The sequence below is a fragment of the Brienomyrus brachyistius genome, unplaced genomic scaffold (genome assembly GCF_023856365.1).
Source record: "Brienomyrus brachyistius isolate T26 unplaced genomic scaffold, BBRACH_0.4 scaffold54, whole genome shotgun sequence".
Classification (NCBI taxonomy): Eukaryota; Metazoa; Chordata; class Actinopteri; order Osteoglossiformes; family Mormyridae; genus Brienomyrus; species Brienomyrus brachyistius.
In genome coordinates, this window is record NW_026042329.1 from 2,116,777 (window position 1) to 2,143,845 (window position 27,069).

At 42.3% G+C, this 27,069-nt stretch overlaps 2 protein-coding genes and 1 long non-coding RNA gene across 8 annotated transcripts in view; 1 reads left to right on the forward strand and 2 right to left on the reverse strand.

Annotated features, from left to right (window-relative positions):
• Positions 1-27,069, forward strand: part of LOC125724089 (uncharacterized) — a 273,241-nt gene that overhangs the window by 173,770 nt on the left and 72,402 nt on the right. The window lies entirely within an intron of this gene.
• Positions 1-27,069, reverse strand: part of LOC125724044 (tripartite motif-containing protein 16-like) — a 110,994-nt gene that overhangs the window by 39,245 nt on the left and 44,680 nt on the right. The window contains exons 3-6 of one of the 5 annotated variants that reach the window (XR_007387125.1): positions 19,744-19,977; positions 19,413-19,572; positions 18,798-18,857; positions 14,706-15,180 (exon numbers count right to left, since the gene is read on the reverse strand). Coding sequence is in view for 3 of the 5 variants with exons in the window: in XM_049000970.1 (XP_048856927.1) it covers positions 10,943-11,478; positions 18,798-18,857 (596 nt within the window). In the remaining 2 variants the exon portion in view is untranslated. Of the gene's footprint in view, positions 1-10,508; positions 11,479-14,418; positions 15,181-18,797; positions 18,858-19,412; positions 19,573-19,743; positions 19,978-27,069 lie in introns of those variants that run through there. The other 4 variants (XR_007387126.1, XM_049000970.1, XM_049000971.1 and 1 more) reach the window with 4 other exon arrangements.
• Positions 20,398-26,923, reverse strand: LOC125724073 (E3 ubiquitin/ISG15 ligase TRIM25-like). Its single transcript, XM_049001027.1, has 2 exons — positions 26,196-26,923; positions 20,398-20,947 (listed from the first exon to the last, which is right to left on the reverse strand). Exons 1-2 carry the CDS (start codon positions 26,784-26,786, stop codon positions 20,825-20,827), a joined length of 714 nt encoding a protein of 237 aa, XP_048856984.1. The 5' UTR covers positions 26,787-26,923; the 3' UTR covers positions 20,398-20,824.

Genomic DNA, 27,069 nt, shown 5'->3' on the forward strand with positions numbered 1-27,069 from the left:
TTTACAGTATCTTAGCTAAAATGTTTTGCATGTATGCATATAATCACTCACAGGAATTCATAGTTAGAAATTAATGCATAACAGCATCCACTGTCATTCTTAAGACGGTAAAAACTGTCTGTATGAGTATGTAGGGTCCGTGTGAGATGTGGTTGTGCAACAGGAAGTCACAGTTATTCACCAGAAAGCACATGCTATTGAGCTATCAGCTCACAAGCTATGAACTGTTTCAGATGAGAAACACTGTGTGGTGCAAAGATGATTCTAGGATTCTTCTTCATTTCTGTCATTGCTGTTTTATCAGGTAAGATTCTGCCTTGATACCAGAACAACTTTTATCCTTCAGTAACAATAATATGTAAAACAGACAAATCCAATAACAACTAAAATGTTTAAATAAAATCAATTTAAATGATTTATCTTGCTGCCAATTGCATGGATAAAACAATGCCGAGAGACAGCCCAAGCAGGGGGGCGACACCCCCCCCCCAATAGCCAATTGCTATCTGCTACTGAGTCAAGTGGATAATTTTATGATTTCCATTATTTTCATTAAAGAAGGTATTAATGTAGGCATTTATTAATTTTTGCATAGTTAGTATTTTGTAGTAGAGTGTAAAGCTATATAGTACAATGGAATACAGGCAAAAATATACATTGTAATTTGTACAATATGAATTTTTGCATTTCTATAATGTTCCAGTTTTCCAGTTATAATTTCCCCTAAATGTCATAACAGTGTAAATCTTTTCAATAGTTTTTCCATTCTATATATTATGCGTCAATGTATCTCTGTGTATATAGATTTATATATGTAAAGACACTAATGCAAATGTAGTCTAATCAGTTGAATTTCAGTGCTTGATTTACTTAGAAATATGTCTGTATGATGGTATTTAAATGTACAAGTAACTGAAACCTAAATATCATTAAAAAGCAGGACCCTACTGCCTTCAAGCAAGCAAACAAACAAACAAATAAATAAGTTTGTATACAGTATATTCATGTATGTATATATATGCTTTGGATAAAATTAAGAGACCACTGTGTATTTCTCAACATTTCTGCATTTTTTAAATCCTGGTTCAATCCTGGTTCTACTAGCAGAAATCTACACTGAACAGCAGGTAGCTTCCAGATTCAAAACTTCTAAGACAGCAGAACAAGAATAAGGTGAAGACACTGGAAATGACCAGAAACCACCCAGGTACAGGGTGGTGCCACTTTATAATGGCAGAGATGGCAGGAAATTATCTGACAGTTTCTCATGAATCAGAGGATGACATCAAGTGACCTTCAAACGGAATGGGAAACATTAAGTGCCGGTGTGAAACGGGGAATTCACAGTGTGAGTCAAACCCATAAATTGCTAAATTAGTAAAAAATATTTTTTTCCAGAGCTATATACAGTGTTGCTTGAAAGTTTGTGAACTATCCAAACATGGTTATTGTTTTCTAAAAATAAAATTAAATAACCTCATAAGGTTGATTATTAAATGAACATCCATCCATTCATATTCCAAACTGCTTATCCTACTGGGTCACAGGGGGTACGGAGCCTATCCCTGAAGCTATAGGCACGAGGCAGGGAACAACCCAGAATGGGGGGCCATCGCCGGGCACAGTCACACACCATTCATATACACTCCTAAGGGCAATTTAGTAACTCCAATCTTTGGACTGTCGGGGGAAACCGGAGGAGACGACATGGGGAGAACATGCAAACTCCGCATACATGCAACCCAGGCGGAGACTCTCAGAGGTGTGAGACAACAGTGCTAACCTGCTAACCACTCATGCACTCCTATGGGCAATTTATCAAGTCCAATTTGCCTCAGCATGTATGGACACATGTAACCCAGGCGGAGACCCAAACCTGGGTCCCAGAGGTGTGAGGCAACAGTGCTGACCACTGCACCACCATGCCACCCCCTTGGACATTTAAATCACAATTTGTAAAGCAGACCTTCCAAATAAGGGATACACAGAAAAAAGGGATACATTTCCATTATTTATTCAATGAAAGTAATTTCTCTCTCAAAAAACAGAAAATCTGGTACAGTATGTGCAAAAGTATGTGAATCCGTAGCTTCTGGCACCTCCTTTTGCAGCCATTACTTCAACCAAACGACTTCTGTAACCATGAACCAGTGTCTCACATTTTTGCCCACTACATCTGGCATGTACCGCCCGCTTCAGATCTTGCCACAACATTTACAGTATTTACTGTACATGGGATTGACGTCCGAGCTTTAATGCTGAGTGCCCTCCATTTGTAAATGGTTTGTCTTGCAGTGGTTGGATGGAGCTGGAACCTTTTGGAGATGGTCTTGTAGCCTTAACCAGACTGATGGGCTGTCAGCACCTTATTCCTGATGTCCCCAGATGTCTCCTTTCCTCTCAGCATTGTTGATCTGTGTGCTTTATGCTTTGGCACGACAGTAGTTTGGGTTGGTTTCCTCTCTCTTTTAATCAGTGCTGCTCAAAACCTGTCCTAATGATGTCTCATTAACTATTTAGTTCAAATACTTCTGCACATACTCTGATTAAATGTTTCACGTAGTCTACTGGCTATTTTCACAGGTCCCTTAAAACAGGTTCGTAGGAATTGATGAATATAAATCTGATATTTCATATATAAAACCTGATGATGATAAAATAAAAAAATCATGGTAAAACAATAGAAAATTCTAAACACAAACTTTCAAGCAGCACTATATTCACGCAATTTATATACTCATTTGAAAAAAGAAGAAGAAGCTGAGGTCCTCCTGCTGTAAGTTTGAAAAGCCTTTGCTTGTTAACACTTGCTACATGCCCACACTTTTCGATTAGTGCTACAGCCAAGCAGACCTTTCGGCTGGTGCTACAGCTTACAGCAGGAGTGCCTCCACTTCTTTAGTGTTTCTCAGATGACATTCAAAGCCCCAACTTGTTGAGCACCCTGCATGTTTATAAGGATTGGTAGTATTTCTCTGAGCCAGGGAAGCAAAACCTTCCTCTTTGTTTAGTATCATGCAATCATTAGTTTCATTTATGTCTTTAGAAATGCACAGGATGCAGCAATGGAAAAATTATTCTACTAGTGTTAAACCACATATACTAGGTTAAAACCACATATACTAGGTTTAAACCACATATATTAGGTATAAACCAGTTGGGAATCCTAAATTTATTGTTAAATTTAAATGGATACATTTTAATAAAGTTAAATTTCTTTTTGTTAAAAATATGGCATTACTGTCAAAAGAATTATATAATGTTATTATTATATATATTGTATTATATGCTTATATACACTTAATGTTCTCTTTATGTATTGCTTGTGGTAAAAATAATCTAAATTGTATTTATATTTAGCTTATATAAAATTATATTTTCTAATAAATGTAACAGATAGACGTTGAATTACTAAAACAAACTGTCTTGAATGAAGGCAGTATGCTGCCGAGTTTTTAGTTAAATTTGGATTTTCATGTCAGCTCTTAGGGGTGGCATGGTGGCACAGTGGTTAGCACTGTTGCCTCACACCTCTGGGACCTGAGTTCAAATCTCCGCCTGGGTCACATGTGTGTGGAGTTTGCATGTTCTCCCCATGTCATCGTGGGGTTTCCTCCGGGTACTCCGGTTTCCCCCCACAGTCCAAAGACATGCTGAGGCTGATTGGACGTGCTAAATTGCCCATAGGTGTGCATGTGTGTGTGTGAGTGTGCCCTGCGATGGGCTGGCCCCCCATCCTGGGTTGTTCCCTGCCTCGTGCCCATAGCTTCCGGGATAGGCTCCAGACCCCCCGCGACCCAGTAGGATAAGCGGTTTGGAAAATGCATGGATGGATATATAATACATGTTAGAATGTTTAATTTTGTTACATGCTCGGCTTTCTGAAAACTCTAATATTGCATTTGGCCATGTAGAGACATGTGACTTATTACAGCCTAGAGGCTGACAATTTTTCAGGAATCCTGTGAGTTGGGAGTCAATTTCAGTATTAATCAAGGGACCAGGACGGGATGGGAAAGTCAATGGAAGCGGGTGGGAATCATATTAATAGACCAGTTTTTATATGATGATCTACTGTAAGTTAATGCTGTTTTTTAACACAATGCTAGCTCATTGCCTTTTTAAGTCTTCAAAACTCTCCTGTCTGCTAGTAGCTGGTTGCTGGTAGCCAACACCACCTGACCAGTGCAACACATGATGTAGGCTTTGATTTTGCATGGCACACTCATAATATAAATGGAGTCAGAGCCAGACAAGATAGTGATGCAACAACGATCCTAATATCTCACTGTCAGAGCTTTCAGGCGTGTCAGATCGAGAGTTATTGTAATAAAACGGAGTACGCTGTTTGTAAGATGTGCAAAATACTTACAATGTGAATGCATTGTGATAGACCGGCCATGTGCACTGAGTATAAGGTGAACAGTTGTATAGCAACAGCAATATGTACTTGCTTGTCGAGTTAGAGTTGTACAGCAACAGAAGACTGCTGGTGTGTTTGGTTAGAATACGTGCCTGGCGAGTGTGGATTCAGTTGCAGGGAGTGTTGCTGCATGGTTGTAGTTGTGTGTGTGTCTGGTCTTATTGTGACTTGGTGGAAAACCATAGCCTAGCTGATTAGCTAGGTTTGCAATCTTAAAACCTTCCCTTCATTGGGATGAAATGGACATTTTATTTGTAAGAGTGGGACAGGATAGGAGTGAAAATCCACTCTAATACCTCTAATACAGCCCTCAAGAGGACATGCACTTGTGTGTACTTAAGTCAGTGGGTGAATGCACTTAAGAGTCATTTACATGCAATATGCCCATATTTTTGTATACATCTGGCCAAAATGCGTAAATCACCTAAGTGCACTTAGGTCGATGGGAGAATACGCTTAAGTTAAAAAACACGCAGCTTTGCCCTTTTTTTTACTTAAGTGCATGGGAGAATCAACCTCAAGATAAATAATTCCATGTTAAACAGTCTTGAATTACCAAAAGTATTCATAAATCCACATGGAGATACAAAACAAAGATATACAGACACACTTTAACCACTGCAGATAACATGTATCCATTCTGTCTCTCCGTTAAGGTTCTCCAGACCTGTCAGTGAGGGACATCATGGTGAATGGTGAGGAGGGCGGTCCAGTGTCTCTACAGTGACAAAGACAAGTACACCAGGAAGACATGGTGCAGGAGAAACATGGAGAAGCCCTGTTTACAAATATGGCGCAGAACAGAGACTTTCGACAGAAACAGAACTAAACTGCATGTCAATAATGTACAAAGAATCATGACTGTAACTCTGACCAGACTGGAGATGAAGGACACAGACTGGTACTGGTGCGGTGTGGGAGACTTAAACTTCCCCGTTCATATTACTGTTTCTCATCAAACACAGAGTAAGCTAAACACTGAACAAAGCATAACTCTCAAATAGATATGATAATAATGTTACACTGATTGACTATCAATTTAATACTCATAAATAATATTCATATTTTAAATCTATGCTAGGGTTCCTTCGAGTTTTCCAGTTTCCCCCATAGGCCATAAAGTTGTCACAGTGAATTGGAGTTACCATATTGTAGGTGTGAATCTGTGAGTGAGTGTGTGTACATGTGCCCTGTGATGGGTTGGCACTCCATCTTGGGCTATTATGTGCCTTGCGCTCTTAGCTTCTGGGATAAGCTCCAGCCTCTGCAACAGGGCCGGCATCAGAGTGGATCTACCGGGCTGGCATCTAACTGACTATGGGGGGGCACTATCGATCATGAACTATATTCATATGAGCGACACTAGAGGTTGACAGTTTTTCGTGACTCCCGTGGGTCACGGGATTCCCAGCGATGTTCACGTTAGCTGCCATCAATAACAAAAAAAGACCCAGACAGGCGGTCAGTCATCATAACAGCCCCCTACACTGTCATGCCAACCTTATAATCACAGGACTAATGAAAAGTAAACGAGCGCCTTTCATATGCATCCCTAGTGAGGCATGAAGCGCAAACGCAGCGCAATGATTTGTTCAGACTGAACGCAGGAACAGCTTACCGTTGATTAGGCTTCCCATGAGTGACGCGGCTCAAACTCCATCAGGGTCTCAACTTTGATATATATTTTTTTACACACCCTTATGAGATTTGAGAATTGAGTTTTGAGAAATTGAGTATTGGTTTTCACAATGTTTGCTGCTTCAGTTTTTGTAGATCTTCATGTCAGATAGTGTGGTAAACTAAAGTGTAATTACAGGCATATCATAAGTGTCAAATTATATCATAAGTGTTGAATTATATTAAGTTTGTGCAAAAAGTCAATATTTGCAGTGTTGGCCCTTTTCAAGACCTCTGCCATTCACCCTGGCAGGCTGTCGATAAACTAACAGGACATAAATATGTATAACACTAGGATATGCTATGTACAGTACATAATACTTGATAATGATAGTATGTTACTGGTTTATGTCATTACAAAAATGTAGTTTTCATCATTATTTTACAGTGTATTCTTACTCCTTCTACTTTGCCACATGTAACTGTAATACTGTCACATCAGCAAACTCTCAACATTGTTCTTAGCATTGTAGCAAGAGCATTGTACTTATTTTGTATTTCGGTCAACAAATGATGTTAAAACGCTAGCTTCATCCGGCAGCTTTTTATCATGAACTCCAGTGAGCAAACTGAGCAGCTCATAAGTGCACAAGCCTCTTGCCAATTTCAGTATCACAGTTTGCATAATGTCGTTGAGTACTTCCCTGCTAACCTGGTCTATGTTTCCTAAATGCATAGTTGCTAAAAATGTTAGCAACTTCCATAGTTGGAACCATGCAGCCAAATGATTTCAACTATTTAAGTTCCTAATGGGGGCTTTTGGGAAACATACCCCTAAATAGGATTTATATTCTTAGCCTACTAGTAATAAATAACGTTACATCAATAGCTGTAAGTATATATTTTTCTGCTCACTGTGGGTGCATGCCCCTCGAGAGAGAAAATATATGTTGCAGGTTGTGCAGAATCAATTGGACTTGAAAGTGGGGTGTGTATGTTAAGTTTGGGGGTGTAGGTAAGACTGTGATGCAACTGTCGTAACCAGGCTGGATGCACGGAGCAGGAGCACGTTGGACTGGGTAGTATGGGATTTAATGGGGAATTGGAGCAGGAACATGGAAACAAGCCAAAAATACACAACACCTCAGCAGACTAGACACAAACAAACAAACAAACAAATTTATTTTTGTATAGCACAGTATCACGACATAACATCGTCTCAAAGCGCTTTACAGCATCCTCACCCAAAGCCCCCAGTGAGCAAGCCAAAGGCGACAGTGGCAAGGAAAAACTCCCAAGAAGGCCTGGAGCCCATCCTCCAGGGGCCGGCAGGGAGAGTCAAATAGGAGAGATGGTTAAGTGCCAAGTCACACTGTCCAAATCATAAGTTGTGGAAGATGACACAGGCAGAACGGCGAGCTAGATGCAGGGACGTCATTGGTAGTGGCGACGTCACATGTAGCAGGGTGTGCTGGACATCTTGGTAGATTGAGGTCTCCAGGCAGCACCGCCCAGGAGGAGTATGGGAAATAAAATGTACAATTAGTTAAAGTAGAGGAGGCTATAGGCAGTGCTAACAGTTAGGTGAGTGCAATATGAAGTCCAATGTACAAGCTCTGGCAGATATGGCTATGGCAGCATAAGTAGGAGGCAGAGACAAGTGGGAATGCAGGCATGGGGAGTCCCTGAAATGTCAGCACTCCAATTCCACACGGGATTTTGAAGCCAGAGTGACAGCACTGACAGTCCAGTTTATCCAAAGCCAATGGCACCGATCCCCACCCAGCTCTACACCTCACACTATAGGTCTGACTGGGAGTGAGGAGTTAGCTGGAGCTAGAACTAGTGTCCCTATACGCTAAACTAAACAGGTGGGTTTTTAGTCTAGACTTGAATATTGAGAGTGAGCCTGAAACCCGCACATTCGGTGGAAGACCATTCCACAGCTAAGGAGCTCTGTAGGAGAAAGCTCTGCAGCCTGCCGTGCCGTGCTGTAGACAATCGGACTTCAATGGCAGACCTAGGGAAACGTACTCGAATGCGGAACAAAATACACAGAACTAATCGGAAATTACACGAAACGACTGGTAAATGCGGGGATTTCACACGAAGTTAACGAGGGGGCGTGGCACACAGGAGGATTGGACGAGCAGGGCATGACAATAACAGTCTAGGATTTTTGAATCAGCCTGTTTTACTACCTTCTTTTGCATGCGTGGGATTCATTTTTGAAAAGGACAACAACAGTGTTTGAGATTCCCAATATGTCAGTTCTATGCACTGAACCTTCCTTATTCAACTATGCCGAGGTTAAGTCATACTTTCATTGTATAGCACCTTTGTGGCAAATTGCCTATCAAACATTGCAAGCACACTTTGATTTGTCCTTCATATGAGTGACAACATGTTTGGAAATTACATAACAAACCAGCTTCCTTCTTTTCTGCTTTTCCAGCCAAAACCACAGCAGCGTAATGACTCTGGAGATGAAGTGAGCTACAACTCTTTAGCAATCTAACTCAAATAGGTGAGTTAACTGCACTGCCCTCTAGCTGTCAGGCACACGATCGCACTGATGAATTAGTATCATTATATTTAAAACTTGTGAATGCTACTGTCCATAAATGCTGGTGAAAATCAACTTTACAGTGAATGAGCCAGAAAATCCTCAGATACACACAGAGTCAGGTTCCGATATTATATGTAATCATACTGTAACCTGTGTAGCATCAGCTTTTGTCCTCTGTCTTTCTTTTCCTGGCTTTTTGGGTGATTTTATTCCTTTAATCTTCTATTAGGACAAAATTGTCTCTGACATCTTCTTGAGACTGACTTAGATGATGCTGCCTGTTTTAGGTCTCAAAGAAACAGAAAAATATTTAGATAATGTTCAATTTATGTATAAAATTAACAACGAAGGGAAAATGGACTTTCACGAGACACCATGGTTTAAACAGTGATGTAAGTGTGTTACTTTATTTGTATTTCTGTGTCCTTTAGGTGACCTTTAACTCCCTGTCTCTTCATAGGAGTCGTGACTGAAAAGAGGAAAATACAGAGAGATCATGATTCACCAAGAAGGAGCCTCACCTTATGTATTTTTTTGATGTCGTCATATTCCAAAGTTGATTATACATGTACTGGGCACAGTTATGGACCCCTGCATGTCACTCCCCCAACATGCTGACCTTGTGTTTAAAATGGCCCAACAGCTCCTACACCTTCCACACAGGCTTATGAGTTTTAATTTTGGTCATTTATTGGTTCTGTCCTCACCATTAATCTGACATGCTGGTAAATCTCTTATTGTTAAACTCAAATCAAACGTTTCTCAGGTTGTTAATCAGGCCAGATAACAGAAGCAGCTCAGCTTTCACTGCCTGAGTTGTTCTCCCTTGATCAGTCTCTAGGAAAGACACCCTTATGATACAGGACTCACTGCACGACCCAGTTTTATGTGTGAAAAACGGCAACAAAACCATGTGCAGGTTTGGCAGGAAATATCAGGCGAAACATCAACACAAGCAGATGCCTTACATATTAAATGGATGGGAGCAGAAAGAGCTGTGGGCATAAACGGACTCAGACCCGGGATGGTTGGATTGTCAGGGGTGATTTATTAACAAAGAGCACAAACAGGAGAGAACAGAACAGAAAAGGAGAATGAAACACTGATGCAGAGCCGAAGCCGGCGTGGTGGCTGCCACAGGATCGATTCATCCCCCCTTAGCCGGGGACCCACCTTATACACCCACCCCCAGGGGAACAAGTGCACCACGTCTAAATTAGACAGGGGGGAGAGAAACAAACACGCCGCCAGCAGAGGCAGCAGCACAGAATGTGGAGCTTGTCACAAGAGGGAGTAAGAATCCACCTTCCCATTGTGTTCAGGGGTATATCTGTATTACTGCAGTGCCACTGTGAGTGTATTGTGGGTTATATTGTGGCTGAGAATCTTATTCCTAAACTGTGTGGAATAAAAAAGGACTATTCCTTCTAATATTAAATTTTGTTTTTCATACTGAGAAAATATACATTTACTACCCAGATAAATAGCTTTAAACATTTCCTATGACTGCCTAAGACTTTTGCACAGTACTGTATATATCTCAGGATTCCTAATGAAACAGGATTTATGTGTTTTTTCTGATAATTGGTAATCACCTACACTACTTCACTGATGATCAGGTGCCTTTCTGTTGTTGTTGTACTAACGTGATTTATTAAGATTTTATGTTATTTTTGTTTACTTAGTTAATATATGATTAATTTGATTATATTATTATCTTTACTAAGTTACCTCAGGACCGCTGTAGGTTTTGAGTTAATAAACTGTCTGCCGTCTACCGCCCCCTGCTGGCCAAAGCGTCGCCGCTGCGATATCAGGCTGCTGCGCTCAGTGAGCAGAGAGCGCGGATTAAGTCTGTTACTCAGTTACGTTCTGGGCAGCGCGGAACCGGGACATTAATGGGATAGAATAGGAAGCCTTTATTGTCAGTGTACAGGTAGCAAATACAATATATAGACAGAAATATAAAATATACATATAGAGGGGAGGGGAAAAGCTCCCCTTACTCATCAGGCTTAGATTTCATTACATTTTATTTTATTCAGAATCAGAATTCACTCTATTGGTACAACTGCATGTACTATGAATTTGTTTTGGCAGTTTAGGTGCATTTACAGACAACATATAACATAAGTCAGAGAAAAAGAGCAATTTTCCATGTTTGTTCAGCTTACAGAACCCAATTACTTATTTTATTAACATACGTCACACTTCAGACAGAGTAAAAAGGGTTATACTGGTTATAAAGCAGAGATTTTAGCTTTTTGCCACGGAGAAGCAGCGACATGTGACACTCTGATACGGTAAAAATGATTCCTCCAGCACACAGTGAGCTATCCCAGGATGCACAGCGACACGGGGGAGTTTGGATAATAAACCCTAAACCCTGGATAGAGGGGTTCAGGGAATGAGGAGGTGAAGCTGCACAGGAGGGTCAGTCCATCAGAGGAGACTCTGTAGAAGGACAGAGTACGAGCCGCCCGGTCCAGATACACTCCTACTCTGCGGGGACCTGAGGGCTTTATGGGTATGACAGTCCGTTTATTATTGTGACAGACAGAGTAACTGTCAGGAAGGCAGAGCAGCATCCATGACTTGTCATTGAATCCAAGCCGACAGTCATAACTCCATCCTTTCCTCCCGATGCCTTTATAAGTCACTCCTATCCAGGCTACATATCCACTCCACTCAGCCTCCCAGTAACAGCGACCAGTCAGACTCTCTCTGCACAGAACTTGGTGGTAGTAGTCAAATCTCTCTGGATGATCAGGATATGGCTGCTTTGCCCCCCGTGTCACCTTCCTGTTCCCCTCTGACAGAGACAGGTGGCTGTTTGCTGTGTTGGGGTCCAGCGTCAGCTGGCAGGAGTCTGTAGGCAAGAGGAAGAGCGATTAATCCCATGACGAAGCCCAGCATCTCAATCATTATCACTGTCACACCTCACACACTCACTCACACAGAACTCGCTCCAATACACACATTTTATTCCCAATATACTCATGTAGCCGCCCGAGTCTGCGGCGCTCCGGCTGCCCCCTGCGCTGTGAGACACGCCGCGCTGAGAGACTCGCTGGGGCCGAACTGCACTTTAGCCTGCGCTCTATTATTCTGTACGATGCATAAAATATAAAAAGTCAAATATGTGAAATACCTCAGGAAATGTTGGACGCCCGCGCGACGCCGGCGGGAAGACGCGCCAAAATGATGCGCGTGTTAAAGTAATAGGCTTAATTACAGGTAAATAAAATTACAAACAGCATTCATCAAACATATTAACCATAAAATTACACAACAAAGATTACCACTAAAAGTGAGTTTGTTTTTAGGTCATAATATGAATTTCTTTTAATCCACTTTGGACACACACCTCTCTCCAGCAGCGCGCCGATGCGACGCTCCCAACGCGGACGCATCTCGCTGGTTCTCCGCAAAGCGCATCACTCGCGTATTACACCGCGTATGCGTACATGGAAACGTTCATATTTCTCTGGTCAAGCTGTGTACTTTGCACATGCGCACGTGTCCTATTTAAGTATTATTAGTAAATTATTATTCTGATATTCCCTGCACACGTACTACAGCCGCGAGGTCTGTGTATGTTTCCCTACGTTTTACAAATTCAGAGCGGCAGTTCACAGGGCTGCCAACTTTGATCAACTGGCTGGCGTGAGATTGTCATTTCGGGGCAAGTCTGCACACATATGCATACGCATTTATATGTATGTAACAGTTTTATTACCTTGAAAATTGGCTGTAGGGTTTGCAAACTACCCCAATCCTCATCAAAATCATCTATGTTGGCGTTTGAAGACAGGTCTGGAGTGCGGCAGGCGGTAGGAGTAAAATGCATCATAAAAGTTCAGACACACACGTCCGCCTGTACGCGCGCGGAGAGGTACCAGTCTGGCCGCCACGTGTTTTCTGTGTAGATTCCGGCTGAGTCTGCGCGCCTACATGAAGATTACAAGACGCATGCGCGATGTGCAGTACCACCAGAAATTGGGGTGGCAGTATGGTCACGTTTTGTCACGGAACATTGTCTTTACATGCGGTACAGATAGTATTAAAGTAGCATCTGATTTTTTTAAGAATGAGTGTCCAGAAGAGTTGTATATTTTCAGAGACAAGAAAAAAAAGTATTCCGAACACTATTGTGTCCTTCTGTTGAAAGCGTCTTCAAAATTTAATGGCAGTATAAGTTTCATGTGTCATGTGTATAAGGTACAATGAAATTCTAACTTGAAATTCTTACTTGCCTACTTTCATAAGCAGCGTTATTTTTCAATACAGTTTCATTCATTCATCCATCGATTTTCTGCCACTTATCTAATATATAACATATATTCTATATATAATGTTGTATATATTATATATAATATCTCAGGGTATATTTAATATATAATCTCTGGCTTTCCCCCCTGGCCTCCTCCAGGTTGGACATGCCCTGAAAACCTCCCCAGGGAGCCGTCCAAGAGGTATCCTAGAACCATCAACTGACTCCTTTCAATTCGGAGAAGCAGCGGTTTTACTCTGAGCCCGGATGTCTGAGCTCCTCACCCTCTCTAAGGCTGAGCCCAGACACCCTGCTGAGGAAACTCATTTCTGCTGCTTGTATTCGCAATCTCATTTATTCGGTCATCACCCAGAGCTCATGACCATAGGTGAGGGTAGGAACGTAGATCAACCGGTAAATTAAAAGCTTCACCTTCCAGCTCAGTTCCCTCTTTTTCCAAATTGCTGCACTGTGATCAAGACTCCGAGATCAAAGTCAAATTGAACTTTATTGTCATCTGCACCATATATAAGTATAGAGAGAGATGAAATGGCGAAGCTCAGGGCCCACAGTGTAAACATAAATTTAGTCCAATATAGAACACAAGACAAGACAATGTGCAAAGGACTTACAGGACAGTGCAACTGAGGAAGAGGAGTAGATGTGCAATATTGGGTAATGTGCACTATTGGGTAATGCGCAATATTGTTAGAACTATATTAAATATATTATGTTTTTTCTGTAGTCAGTTAGACCTGAATTCACCATCATGTACACTGTAACAGCCTGAGTTCACAGTGCAAAACAGTGTATGATAATAGTAGTAACAGAAGTAACACGTCTAACATTTATAACAGCTGAAAATAGGAATAGAAGCAGAATAATGGGGCAGACAGAGAATAATGGGGATTCTTATTATTGCCCCCATGTCAGAGTGACAAAGTGTTAAGTGCAGTGCAGTGTTTAAGGGTCGGTCTGTGGCCTTTAGCTGTGGGTTACGGGGGGGTTGAGGCAGGGAGGAGGCAGAGTGAGGGATCCTGAGGGGCAGCATGGTGTTGAGGAGCCTGACAGCCTGGGGGTAAAAACTGCCACGCAGCCTGGCAGACCCGGCTCTGATGCTGCAGTATCTTCTCTCAGGTGGCTGGAGTGTGAAATGACCATGTGAGGGATGTGATGGGTCCTGCACAATGCTGCAGGCCTGGCGGACACTGCGTTTGCAAAAAGCGGCTTGTAGGTAAGGGAGAGGCATCCCATAATGTTCTCCGCTGTCTTCACTACTCTCTGCAGGCTCTTGTGGTCAGATTTGTTGCAGCTGCCATACCAGATGGTGATGCAGTTAGTCAGAACACTGCTGATGGTGCCTCTATAGAACATGGTGAGGATGGGAGGGGAAGGTTTGCTTATTTCAGCGCCTCAGAACGTTTAGTCTTTGCTACGCTTTCTTGAATAAGGATGTGGTGTTATTTGTCCATGTAAGTTCCTCAGTTATGTCCACACCGAGGAACTTGGTTCTCCTTACAATCTGCACAGCAGTACTGTTGATGCTGAGTGGGGTGTGGGCAGGACGTGTCCTTCTGAAGTCCACAATCATCTCCTTGTCAACGTTGACAGATAGATTGTTGTCTCTGCACCTTGTGGACAGGCTTTCCACCTCTTCTCTGTATGCTGAGTCATCTTCTCTGTTTATCAGTCCCACCACAGTTGTATCATCCACAATCCTGATGATGATGGTGTTGGACGTGTTGCAGCCCATACATACTGACTGGGGCATCTCTGTCAGGAAATCCAAGATCCAGCCGCAGAGAGTGGTGTTCAAGCTTAACCCCCTCAGTTTTTGAGGGACGTATTGAAGGTAGAGCTGAAGTCTATGAATAACATCCTGACATATGTGACTCTCTTATCCAGATGTGTCAGGGAAAGGTGACGGGCAGAGGCTACGGTGTCCTCAGTAGACCTGTTGGACCGGTATGCAGATCGGAGAGGGTCTAGAGAGGTGGGAAGATTGGTCTTTATGTATTACTGCCATGACCAGCCTTTCCAAGCACTTCATGATGATTGACATGAGTGCAACGGGGCAGTAGTCATTCAGGCTAGTCACTGATGGCTTCTTCAGTACTGGGATGATGGTGGTTGATGTGAACCATGCTGGGACAGACCACTGGCTTAAAGAGGTGTTGAAAATGTGTGTAAGGACACCAGCCAGGTGGTCAGTGCATTCTCTCAGCACACAGCCAGGTATGTTGTCAGCTCCTGCAGCCTTGCGTGGATTGACTCTGGATAGAAGACTTCTCACATCAGCTGTGGACAGACAGAGTACCTGGTCACTGGGGGGGGTCCGCTCCTTATTCTGTACAAAAAAGTTGTTTAGCTCTTCTGGAAGGGAGACATCACCGCCACTCAGGTGTGGGTGGGGCATGTAGATCATGATTGGCTGAATTCCCTGCCATATACGGCGTGTGTGTTTGGTGCAATTAAAGTGTTCACTGATCCTCTGTGCATGTGCCTGATTGGCGATCCTCATAGCTCGGGACAGGTTGTCTCTGGGCGTCTTGAGGGCAGCCTTGTCTTTAGATCTGAAAGCTGCATTTCTGATTCTTAGCTGTGTGAGCACTTCCCTCATCATCCAGGGCCTTTGGTCGGCTGTCGTTGTCATCGATCACAGAGTTTATATACTCCTCCAGGTTGATGACGTCACCATTTATAGCAGCCTCCTTAAAAATGTCCCAGTCAGTAGATTCACAGCAGCCTTGGAGAGCTGAGACGGCACCAGCTGGCCACACTCTTACTGACTGGTTTGTTGTGCTTCAGCAGGGATTTATACACAGGAACCATGAACACAGTGACATGGTCTGAGTAGCCGAGGTGGGGGGGGGAAGGGCCTTGTAGGCCTCACAAACGTTTGTGTAAACATTGTCCAGACAGATTCTCCCTCTAGCTGGGATGTTCATATATTGGAAGAATTTTGGTAAAACTGGCTTCAGATTTTCCTGATTGAAATCTCCAGCAATGATGACATAAGACTCTGGATTAGACTCTCTGTTCCTGGCGATTTATTATTTTTTAAGTAATTTATTGCAGCAGACATCTCAGTTAAACCAATTAGGACGTCACAAAGTTCACGATCCACATCAGTTATTCACGTGATGTTTGAGAAGAAAAAATCTTCGATCAAGACTAATGACATACGAATTATTAAAGTACTCAGTGCAGAAATTGGCTATTTTCTTGATGTCATCTGCAACATTTCCATACATCCTCACCCGCATCATCCAGTTTATTCTGTAAGGCACCTCCTACATTATTTTCTGTATCAGTAAGACGACTGACTGGTTTGCAGGTTAAAGCAGTAAATCTCATTTATAATATTGTTTTCTTCATCTCTTCTGATTCGAGCCAAGTCACTACTAAACCTTCTGACAAATTTTGCTACATCATGTTATTATTGCAATACTTTTTTCTGTATTGGGTCGGTTCCAGTGTAAGTCAGTTAATTATTCTATATTCGAAATAGCTACTTTATTTCTCAAGATTGAACTGTTTAATATCCAGTTTGAAGATATTTTATATCCAGTAGACGATGACAAAGATTGCATGTTCTCCCCATGTTGTCGTGGGGTTTCCTCCAGGTACTCCGGTTTCCCCCCACAGTCCAAAGACATGCTGAGGCTAACTGGAGTTGCTAAATTGCCCATAGGAGTGCATGTGTGAGTGACTGGTGTGTGAGTGTGCCCTGCGATGGGCTGGCCCCCCATCCTGGGTTGTTCGCTGCCTCGTGCCCATTACTTCTGGGATAGGCTCCGGACCCCCCGTGACCCAGTAAGGATAAGCGGTTTGGAAAATGGATGGATGGATGGATGGATGGATGGATGTTAATGGCTCGGTGGTCAGAAAATGGTGAAGGTATAATGTTTGTTTAAATATTTCCTAATTCATTAGAAATAAGCCAAAAATCAGTTTGTGACTGATTTGAAAAGGTGCTATTGTTTTATCTCTTGTTTAATCTCTTCCATCATTTTTTTTCTTTTTTCAGAAACTGTCATCATGACTATGTATAGTTATTGCAGTCACTGGATGATTAAATAAAACCAGACAGTAGTAAAACTGCATATAGTTCACACTACATGGTAAACAAAACAAGTCGGTTTGCAGCTCTAACCAAAGCGTGTTCTTCAGAGCGCCATCTTGACTCCCACAAGTGAGACTGGAAACGAAGGAACCGACCAAGATGGTTTTCTCGCACTGCCCTCTGGTGGACATGACCTTTAATCCTCCAGATAGATGTAAACTACGCACGCAAGTGTAGTCGTGTCGTGTGAAGTCCTGGCCCTAAAGCACAGACTTAGGAGATGTTCAGTGTCACAACCAGTTTGGGGACACAACAAAAAAAATTATAATTCTGATAACGTCAGTGCAAGTGGGAGGGGCCATCGCGTCCAAACTGTCCGCATAGCTGGATAATTCAGTCAATAACCAATATAGTTTTGTCTAATATTTCCGGTGCCAGCAGTAAAACAACTAGCCAGCTTATTATCGGAGTAACTTTGCATTGTAAATGAAAACCATGCCGCAGGTCTGATAAACAAAATATTGTGGCACTCGAGTGGCGAAGAGATCATGAGGCAGATTGCAAAGTTCAGTTATTGGCATCTTTAATAGCGCGATCGGTAAAAGGACAGTTGGCAGCTTATAAAAACTTATTCTGAAACAGATAAGAATAAATCCAACAAAACGGAATACATATGAACCTTTACTCTCACTGTCACCTATGTTCATTTTTTAAACTGGTGGAGACGCAGGCAGGTTCTGAAAAGGCATCAAGTGACAACCAGCCCAGCACCGGCTCCATGTTGGTGGAAATGAGGCATCAGTACAGTGTTCCCAGGTCCTGCCCAAGTTCTGCTTAAAATCCGCCCAACGGAAGCTGAAACCAGCCCAATAAGAGAGAGACAGAGAGAAGGATTTTTCTCTAAACTAGAAATGGAAAAGCTTGTTCATCTGCTTATTTCCAGCAGGCTAGACTATTGAAATGGTGTCTTCACAGGTCTTGGTAATAAATCAGTCAGACAGCTGCAGCTCATCCAGAATGCTGCCACCAGAGTCCTCACTAACACCAAGGAAGTAGAGCATATCACACAGGTCCTTAATCACTGCACTGGCTTCCTGAGCATCACAGGATTAATGATTAAATATTACTTGTCTACAAGGCACTAAATGGCACTAACTTCCTTGAACCTTGTGAAGTATCCAGACCCCTGAAAGTTTACTCAGTGTCCCAGAATGAAGACCAAGCAGGCTGAAGCAGCTTTTAGTCTCTATGCTCCCTGTCTGTGGAACAAGCTTCCTGAAGACCTGAGGTCTGCTAACACTGTCAGCTCATTATAATCAGGGCTTAAAACGTTACTGTTTGTTGCAGCTTTTCAATAAATTAAATCAGCAGGAGTTTAGTCATATGCTGCCTCTACAATGTCACTTCTTTTTAGTTAACTGTTTATTTGTTTTTTGGGCTTTTAGACTTTTTAAAATTGTCTTTTAAATTGACAATGAACGTGTTTGTAAGTCCCACACCAAAGTTCCAAAGTACCGAAAAAGTACCCCAGCTGCAATGGTGCTTTTGGTACTGGAACTTCTGGTACTGGTACTCGACCGGAAGTTAATGGAAAAGGGAAAGAACCAAAAGTACCGTACTTGGTGCAGTGGAAAAGCACCCTGAATAAACTTGCCTTACTTAGCAATTGGATTCAAAGTCTACTGAGATAAAAAGCTCATGTAAATGTGAAAGACCAGGAGGCAGCGGGAGAGAGAAAGAGAAGCTCCCCTAGCAGTAGAAAATGAAACACAATAAAACACAATAAAACACAATAAAACAGACTCCACCTCATACAGGGAGAGAGAAGCAAGTGTGTGAACAGACTCACAGTGTAAGAATTCTGCTCTGGTCCTGGGCACTAATACCGGTAGGACGGTGTTTTTGGTAACTAGAAGGAGACAGAGAGAAACAGGGATGTGAGTAAAAGGAATTTACTTGTGGGAGATGGACTTCACTCACTGTGGAGATAACAGCAGTGGGGTATTATCATTATGAGGGACAATAACAGGCATTTTAACAAACTGCAAATCATGGTAAGTTACACATAATACAGATTTTTGGTTTCTATAATGTAGAAGAAACATGTTTCATGTGATCTGGGTTTTGCAGCCAGTAGAATGTGAAGCTCTTTCACCAGTTATCACAAAGATGTAAACTTATTGAAAACAAACTGACGTGGTCACACAAATGTGAGGCTGACTGCACTGCATACTCTCTCTGCATGGTTTACATCGGGGGGGGGGGGGGGGGCAATCTTACCCGCAAAGTGCCAGTGTGTACGCAGGTCTTTGGGGTAACCTTTAGGTCAGCTGTTCAACCCCAGGTGTGAGACCCTTCAGCCAATCAGTCCTCTAATTAGTAATCTAGCAAAACCAGCCCTTTATGGATAAGATTGGCCAGCCCTGGTCTATATTAACATGAACAGACTAGAAAATGTATTAACCTGCGTGATGGATCTCTGCCATTTTCATTCTGCAAACATTCTCCAGTTGATCTTTCAGCTCAGAAACCGCCTTCCTCAAATTCCCAAAATCAGGTCTTGGACTGACAGAGATTCTGGGTCCAAATCCAGCTTCAGGAGTGACAGGAAGAGCCTGGCGCCTCTACAGACACACAGTCTGATTAAACAACTTCATCAACACAAATGTGTATTGCAATCTAATTAACAGAACCTTTAACATCTGAAAAATGACAGACTAGTTGAAATACAAATGACAATATGCATTCATTTGAACACTCTGGTTTTCTTATTGCCAAAGTAGCTGTTCTGTTACCTGGAGGAAATGGATGTGATCCTCTGTGTGTGAAAGCTGCTCCAGCTCAGAGTGTCTCCTCTTCAGTTCATCAATATCCTGCTTCAGTCTCTCCATGTCTTCTTCAGCCTGACACACTGCAGCCTTCTCCTGATCTCTGATCAGCTTTGTCACCTCAGAGCGTCTTCCCTCAATGGAGCTGATCATCTCAGTGAAGATCCTCTCGCTGTCCTTCACTGCTGACTGTGCTGAGCTCTGTTGGTGACACAGGGAGCAGAGGACGGTAAATTGGCCCCTTTTGAGACTCCAGAGAGCCTCATTGTACAATAGTGATGTGAGCTGACAGGAGGTATAAACAGCACAGGGCTGGGGTTTGGAGCGTCACCATGCTGGATGCCTCAGGTACTGAAACCCAGCCAGCACTGATTGGAAATGATCACTCATTAAGCTCATACACTGTCAGCTGCAGGGATTTGGCAGAGACTGGTGGCTGTATGGGGCAGGTTGGTTGTCACCATTAGGTCTCAGTTTAATAGGTGACTTTTTCGGTGTTTATTTGCATTACGCTGGGTTGTGAAGAGTTGCATTTTTCTCAAATGGGCCTTTTATGGTATTTTTTTGTAAAATAAATAAGCTACTACTACTTCTGTCATGTCCGGCTCGTCCGCTCCTCGTGTGTGCCACGCCCCCTGATTACCCACGTGTGCCTCCCTGATCGTCTCCAGCTGTGTCCGATTAAAGTAATCGGTCTTGTCCTATTAAAGTCCTAGTCTTGCTTGTCTCCCTTGTCCGTCATTGTGGTTATGGTGTGGTTAGCTGTGGTTATGGTGTGGATAAGTGTCTCCTGCTCCCTAGTCTACAATAAACCCTGAGTTTTGCCCCGATTTCTGCCTGTTTGCCTGCTCCTTACCTGCCTACCCGCACGATCGCCTGTCAGCGATCGTGACAGCTGCAAGACTTGGTTAAACTCTGTAATCCAGCAACTTTATCCCACTGACCCAGAATAACCCAGAGCAGCATTAATTTGATTAATCCGTGGAAGTCTGTAAATCTGCAATCTGTTGAATCAGAAAGAAGAATCAATATGATCACAAGCCAGCTCTTATCTTCTCCTCAGGTTTATACTCACTGTGAATGAGGCCACAGCATCTCTCAGCTCCTGCAGCTCCTTCTCTCTCATCTGAATTCTCTGCTGAAATTCCCTCTGTGTTTCACCCATTTGTTTCTACAGATAGGAAAAAAGATGACAAAACAAGTTTGTTTCATTAGCTGAGATCACATTTATTAATCATCCTGCCCAGGGTGGATCCCAGCCTTGGGCCCTATGCTGCCTGGGAAAGGCTCTAGGCACTCCCCCTGACCCTGACCTGGATTACCAGATAGGAGATGGATGAATTGATGGATGGATGGATATCCGTAAATGATTTATTGACTGTAGGTAGAATTTAATGGACATAGACCTTTGGTCCTGTTTCCACCTGGTATTAACATGCGTCCTGGGTGATCCAATCACAAGTGGACAGTGGTAATTACGCAGGACGCATTGAAGATGCATTGAGATCCGATCACTCAACCCACATTTGGAGGTGGTCTGGGCTGCATATGGCCACATTCTTATAGCAGTGTGAAGGCGAATGTGTCCTGGGCTGCACTGCAGGACCAGCTACTCAACTGACGTCCTATTAGATTGATGTCAGATCGCATGTCAGTTGAGAATAGGCCACTGTGTATAAACTGCACTGTGAACAACAATAATGCATCTTTTCTCCTGGGACACTGAAAACTTCTCCAGGTAAGTTGGTTTAATATTGGACTGTTGTGACCCATTCATATGGAAACTGTGTCAAAGTCTGCATCACTGATGTTCCACGCAAATTCAAAAAGGAAAATGTGTAAAATGGGATTCATTAAAGATGCTTCAGAATTTGAACAGATCATATATTTAATGTGCATGTTGGGGCGCAGCCTGGTGCAGGCAGGGAAACAAGGTGACGATGCACTTAAAAGCACAAAGACAAAGGGAATTAAGGAGACTGAACCAAACTGGAAAGACACACAATAAAGGAACAATAAGGAGTCAAAACCCACCAGGGATAAAGTAGCTAAGAAAATGACACGTAGACAAACAGAGGGAATGGGGCAGCTAGTGATGTTAAGCTTGACACTGAAAAAAAGCGATTCACTACATTCTGAAGCACAGCTTCAGTTTCCTTCGTTCCACCCTGAACACATGACCATGGTCATCTGAAACTTCTTTCTGCACTCAACCATGTGACTGCTTTGGAAATTGAAAATGTGGCACAATCCTCATTACCGGTTTCAAACCTGTTGTACAGCACATATTTCGGCGTACACACACAATGCAGCGTAAGTTTTAATCATCATAATAATTTAATAATAATTCATTTTCAATAATTAATTTAATAATAATAATTATTATTATTGTTATTTTTATTAGTCATTATTGTGTCCAAGGTTCAGTTTAATTGTATTAATAGATAATATCAGATTTGGGTGAGGGTATTACCCAATAATCTGTATAATTTTCCCAGTATAGAGACCAAGAAACAAATGATTGATGAGGCTTTGGTCAATATGCACAAACCTTCACCATAGTGGATGACGCTGGATTTAGGGAGGTTGTGGGGATCCTGGATCCAACCTACATTCTCCCATCCAGGCAAACATGAAAGGGTTTGGTGACAGAAACATTTAAGATAGAAAAAGAGAAAGCAAAGGAAGAGGTGAGAAAGGCCAAAGCAGTAAGACTAACATCTGACATGTGGACATTCATACATATGGAAGCTTATTTAGCAGTCAAATGCCATTTTATAAATGATAAGACTGAGCTGTCGACCGTATTATTGGGAGCAGGAAAATTCCCAGAGTCTCATTCTGCAGAAAACATGGCTGCAGTCGAGGCAGCCTGATGGAGGAGTGGGGAATACAGAATAAAGTCCGATGGCTCACAATGACACTGCACAAAATGTGATTATCTGTGTCAGACACGCAACCTACATTGTACATGCACTGAATTTGGCTGTGAAGAAGACCATGGATCAGACACAAGGACCCGATGACATCAGATCCAAGGTAAGACAGATTCTGTGTGACCTACTTCAGAAGCAGTACAACTGCTAGAGAAAGGCTTTGTCAAGTCCAACAGCAGATGGGCAGACCCACTATGAGAATGATTACAGAAGTGGAAACCAGCTGGAATATCACCTATTCAGTGCTGCGATGATCACATGATCAAGGAGAGCCAGTTGGAGCTGCATTGGTCACTCTGAAGACAGAGCTCACATAGCATAATGACACTGGCCACACTGCCGGGTCCAAGATATAAAACTGCAGGTTTCTGTAGCCAATCTAATGCTCAGGCTGCTGTACCGAACTAACAAAGAGGCAGATGTGACACATAAGACAATTAACCAATAACAACAGTGCAGGGAAAACAGGCAACAAGTGCAGTAACTTATATTAATGACAACAAGGGGTCAAAACTCACCAGGGATAAAGTAGCTAAGAAAATGACATGTAGACTAACAGAGGGAATGGGGCAGCTAGTGATGTTAAGCTTGACACTGAAAAAAAGCGATTCACTACATTCTGAAGCACAGCTTCAGTTTCCTCCGTTCCACCCTGAACACATGACCATGGTCATCTGAAGCTTCTTTCTGCACTCAACCATGTGACCGCATTGGAAATTGAAAATGTGGCACAATCCTCATTACCGGTTTCAAACCTGTTGTACAGCACATATTTCGGCGTACACACATACTGCAGCATAAGTTTTAATCATCATAATAATTTAATAATAATTCATTTTATGAAGAATAGAAAAGCAATAATTAAATGAAAGAGGTGAGGTTGGTTCCTGACCTGCCTCAAACCCATGACCAGCTGGTCCCAGCCTCTGTGTCACACACTCATCTCATTGAGCCAAATGCAGCCATGTGGAGAAAAGGAAGAACACACTAGGGCCAAAGACGATGAGAGGACAAAGGGGATAGACAGCGATGGCTGCTGGCCACACGGGGAAGAGACACAAGGACAGGCACTGAGACGAAGCTTCATTATTTATGTCAAAGCTGCTCGATGCGTTATTAATATTAGTGAAATGTGCTGGTAAAAATGACATGAAGGTAAAATTAAAGCGTGTAGGTAAGAATGTGTGTTCAGTAGCCTAGAAATGGATGTGTGAATAGAAACATATAATAACAGTGTCATTGTTTATATAGTCTTATATTGGGATGTCCAGAGGCTTGAATTCCTGGTTAAAAATGTAGTCCCACTCCAGCCCTGACTACTTTTACTTCACTTGTTCCAAGTCAGACATATAATTCAGCATATCAGACAAAACAATGAACCTCTTTGTTAATATTTTCATAAATTTTGAGTTTCACTGGTTATCATTAAAAGCCAAAATATTATCTTATGGCAACCAACACAATGCATTAAAGGCTGAGCCCTTTAACCTTGAATAGAAAAGTATTAATCTACGTATTTCTTAGTACTGAAAAACTTTTTTTAACATGTACATTTGTACTGTGTTGATGTAGGTAAGGTAAGGTAAGGTAAGGTATGGAGGTAAGGAGCACACACTGAGTACAGTGCCTTACCGCACCCACCACACGACGAACCACCTCAGGGATGAGAACCTGAGTGCAGCCGTGCAGTGGGTGACACCTCAGCACCACACCAGTCCCAATGGAACAGTGTGAGTTTTATCCAGTGGCTGCAGTGCCAATCCTGCAAAACACCTCCTGATGCAGTATAAATATGCATGTGGATAATGTGAAAAGTTAAACTTTATTGTGAAAATATTATTTTATAATAATGATTGTCTAATGAAAATCGCAACATTATTACGAAACTTAATAAATTGTCAAATTTAAAAATTATCCATAGAAGACAAGTGTTATTATGAAATGTAATACCTTTTATGAAATTACTTAAAAATAAAAGGATACATTATTGAAATATTTATCATTTTATTATATTTTTTGATATACTTATTTATTTTATTTTGAGTATCATGGTGTTCCGTACAAACATCTCAGGCGGTTTTGTTACCATAAAATGTACTAATAGCTTCTGATTTCTTCCTGTCCTTCTTTTAATGTTCAGCAGATTCTGCATACGGAAGTTATTTACGTGCAGATTTAAATTACTGCGGAAAGTGAGATCCAGTTACAAACGGATGGTCAAGATGGATGTGGAGACGCAAGTTAAAAGCAGAGCCTCTGACTCAAGGTGTTTTAATAGTAACAATAATTGATCCTTTCACTGATCCCTTTGGGGAAATTCTCTTAACAAACCCCCCCAACTGGCACTCTGTAGGTGAGAGCCAGCTGACTGCAAAGGGCAGCCACCCATAGCAGTACCCAGAGAGCTGGGGGCTAAGGGCCTTGCTCAGGGACCCCCAGATGTATCAAGGCCAGGCTTGAACTGACAATCTTCTGAGAGGCTTAGCCCACTCAACCACAGGCTGCCCCAGAACTATCACACTCTGGGTGTTTCATGTTTACTGCACCATTCTCAGTAAACTCTACACACTGGAGTGTGTGAAATTAAAATCCCAGGACGGTGACTGTTTCTGAGGTGATGGAGCCGCTACTTTTATGCTGAGCTCCATTTACCTCGGAGGTCGGAACTCGGAGCTGGGAATGACGTCACAGACGAGTTAAACAAGTTCCAGTGCTGCAAGTCGAACAGCAATTTAGCAAAACCAGGGACCAGTTTCAGAAAGAAAAAATTCTTTCTTAGCTGGGTAACTTGTTGGATTTAATGTGTCCCAGTTTAAATGGCCTTTTTCTTCATTCACTTATATTTATCCTGGACGACCTTAAACCCGACAAGCTGTCTGGCTAAGCAAGAAATCCTGCTGGCTGAAACGGGCCCCATTTCCAGCCTGGATAATTGTTAGCCATTGTTAGCAATATCAGTTGGTAACAACACAGTACATGATATTTTGCACCCAAAAACACCATACAGTAACAACACCTCCACAGATAGCAGCTATACAGTACTGTGTGTATGACTGATTTAATGAGTTAAAAATATGATATAAGTGCTAATAAACAGTATAAAACTACAGCTTTAATGTCTGCTGATAAAGGGCATGGCCATCTTGAATTCTGAGGTCAGGATTGTGTAGATTCCTCTGACTTCAGTGGCCTGTACTACTGTGGCCCTAGTGAGTTCTACCACAGTTTAAATGGACTTCATATTCATTCACTTACATTTTTCCCAGACTATCTTAAATCCGACAAGCTAGTAACCCCGCTAGTAAGACCGGACAAGCAGGTTATGACAACTTTACCGAACCAGACTTGTTCTGAGTGTTTTGTAGCAATTACACTAACATGTGTTAAGACAAAATCCATTTATTTAAAATTAACTTTTAGATAATAACAATAATTGATACTTTCATTGATCCCTTTGGGGAAATTCTTTTAAATTAGCCTGACCTGTATCTCCGCCCTTCTTGTAGCAGCTGAGACTGTATCATGGCCTCTGTGTTCATCCATCGTACAGAGATAACAGATACACTGCTGGTCGGTACGGCAGTAGACCTCCAGGGGTTTGTCATGGTGGGAACAGACCTTGTCCTTCAGATGGCCGGTGGCATCAATGAGCTTGTGCTGTTTTGCATGGTGGAGTTTATTGTGAAGCTGCAGGTCAGTTTCACAGTAGGAGGCCAGACACACCAGGCAGGACTTGACAGCTTTGTGTTTTCTCCCAGTACAGACGTCACACTCCACATCTCCAGGTCCAGCATACTGGTCAGCAGGAGCAGCTGCTTGTAGTCGAGTCTTCTTCAGTTTCTCCACCACTTCAGCCAGCATGGTGTTTCTGTTCAGAACAGGTCTGGGTATGAAGGTCTGTCTGCACTGGGGGCAGCTGTAAACTCCAGCATGATCCTCCTGATCCAAGCAGTTCTTAATGCAGCTCATACAGTAACTGTGTCCACAGGGAATAGTCACTGGATCCTTTAGTAAATCCAGACATATTGCACAACTGAACTCGTTTACATCCACTGCAACTCTGGCTTCTGCCATTTTACCACGAACACTGATAGGATTCAATTTCGTTTTCTCTGATAGTCGTCTGTGTGTGACAGTGGGAGGAACTTTCTGCTTGTCAGGCTGCAGCAGGTGTGGTTTTGGACTGAGGCCAGACTGAGAAGAACAGACTGGGCAAATACTGGATCTGCAGTTTATGAACAAAATAGTACATTATACAAACTGTACCCAAAGCGAACATTTATTTATCTTTTATGAGAATAACTGTTACTGACATTGTTTTTCTGTAAACAAACTATAATCCTACTCTTTGATTTTG

Bases quoted from the DNA above. Each gene is read 5' to 3' on its own strand.
- LOC125724073 (XM_049001027.1), bottom strand. From the start codon at position 26,786: ATGGCAGAAGCCAGAGTTGCAGTGGATGTAAACGAGTTCAGTTGTGCA. The intron at 20,948-26,195 runs GTCAGGCTAATT...TCCTATCTGTAG, and splicing joins CAAGAAGGGCGGAGATACAG to AAACAAATGGGTGAAACACA.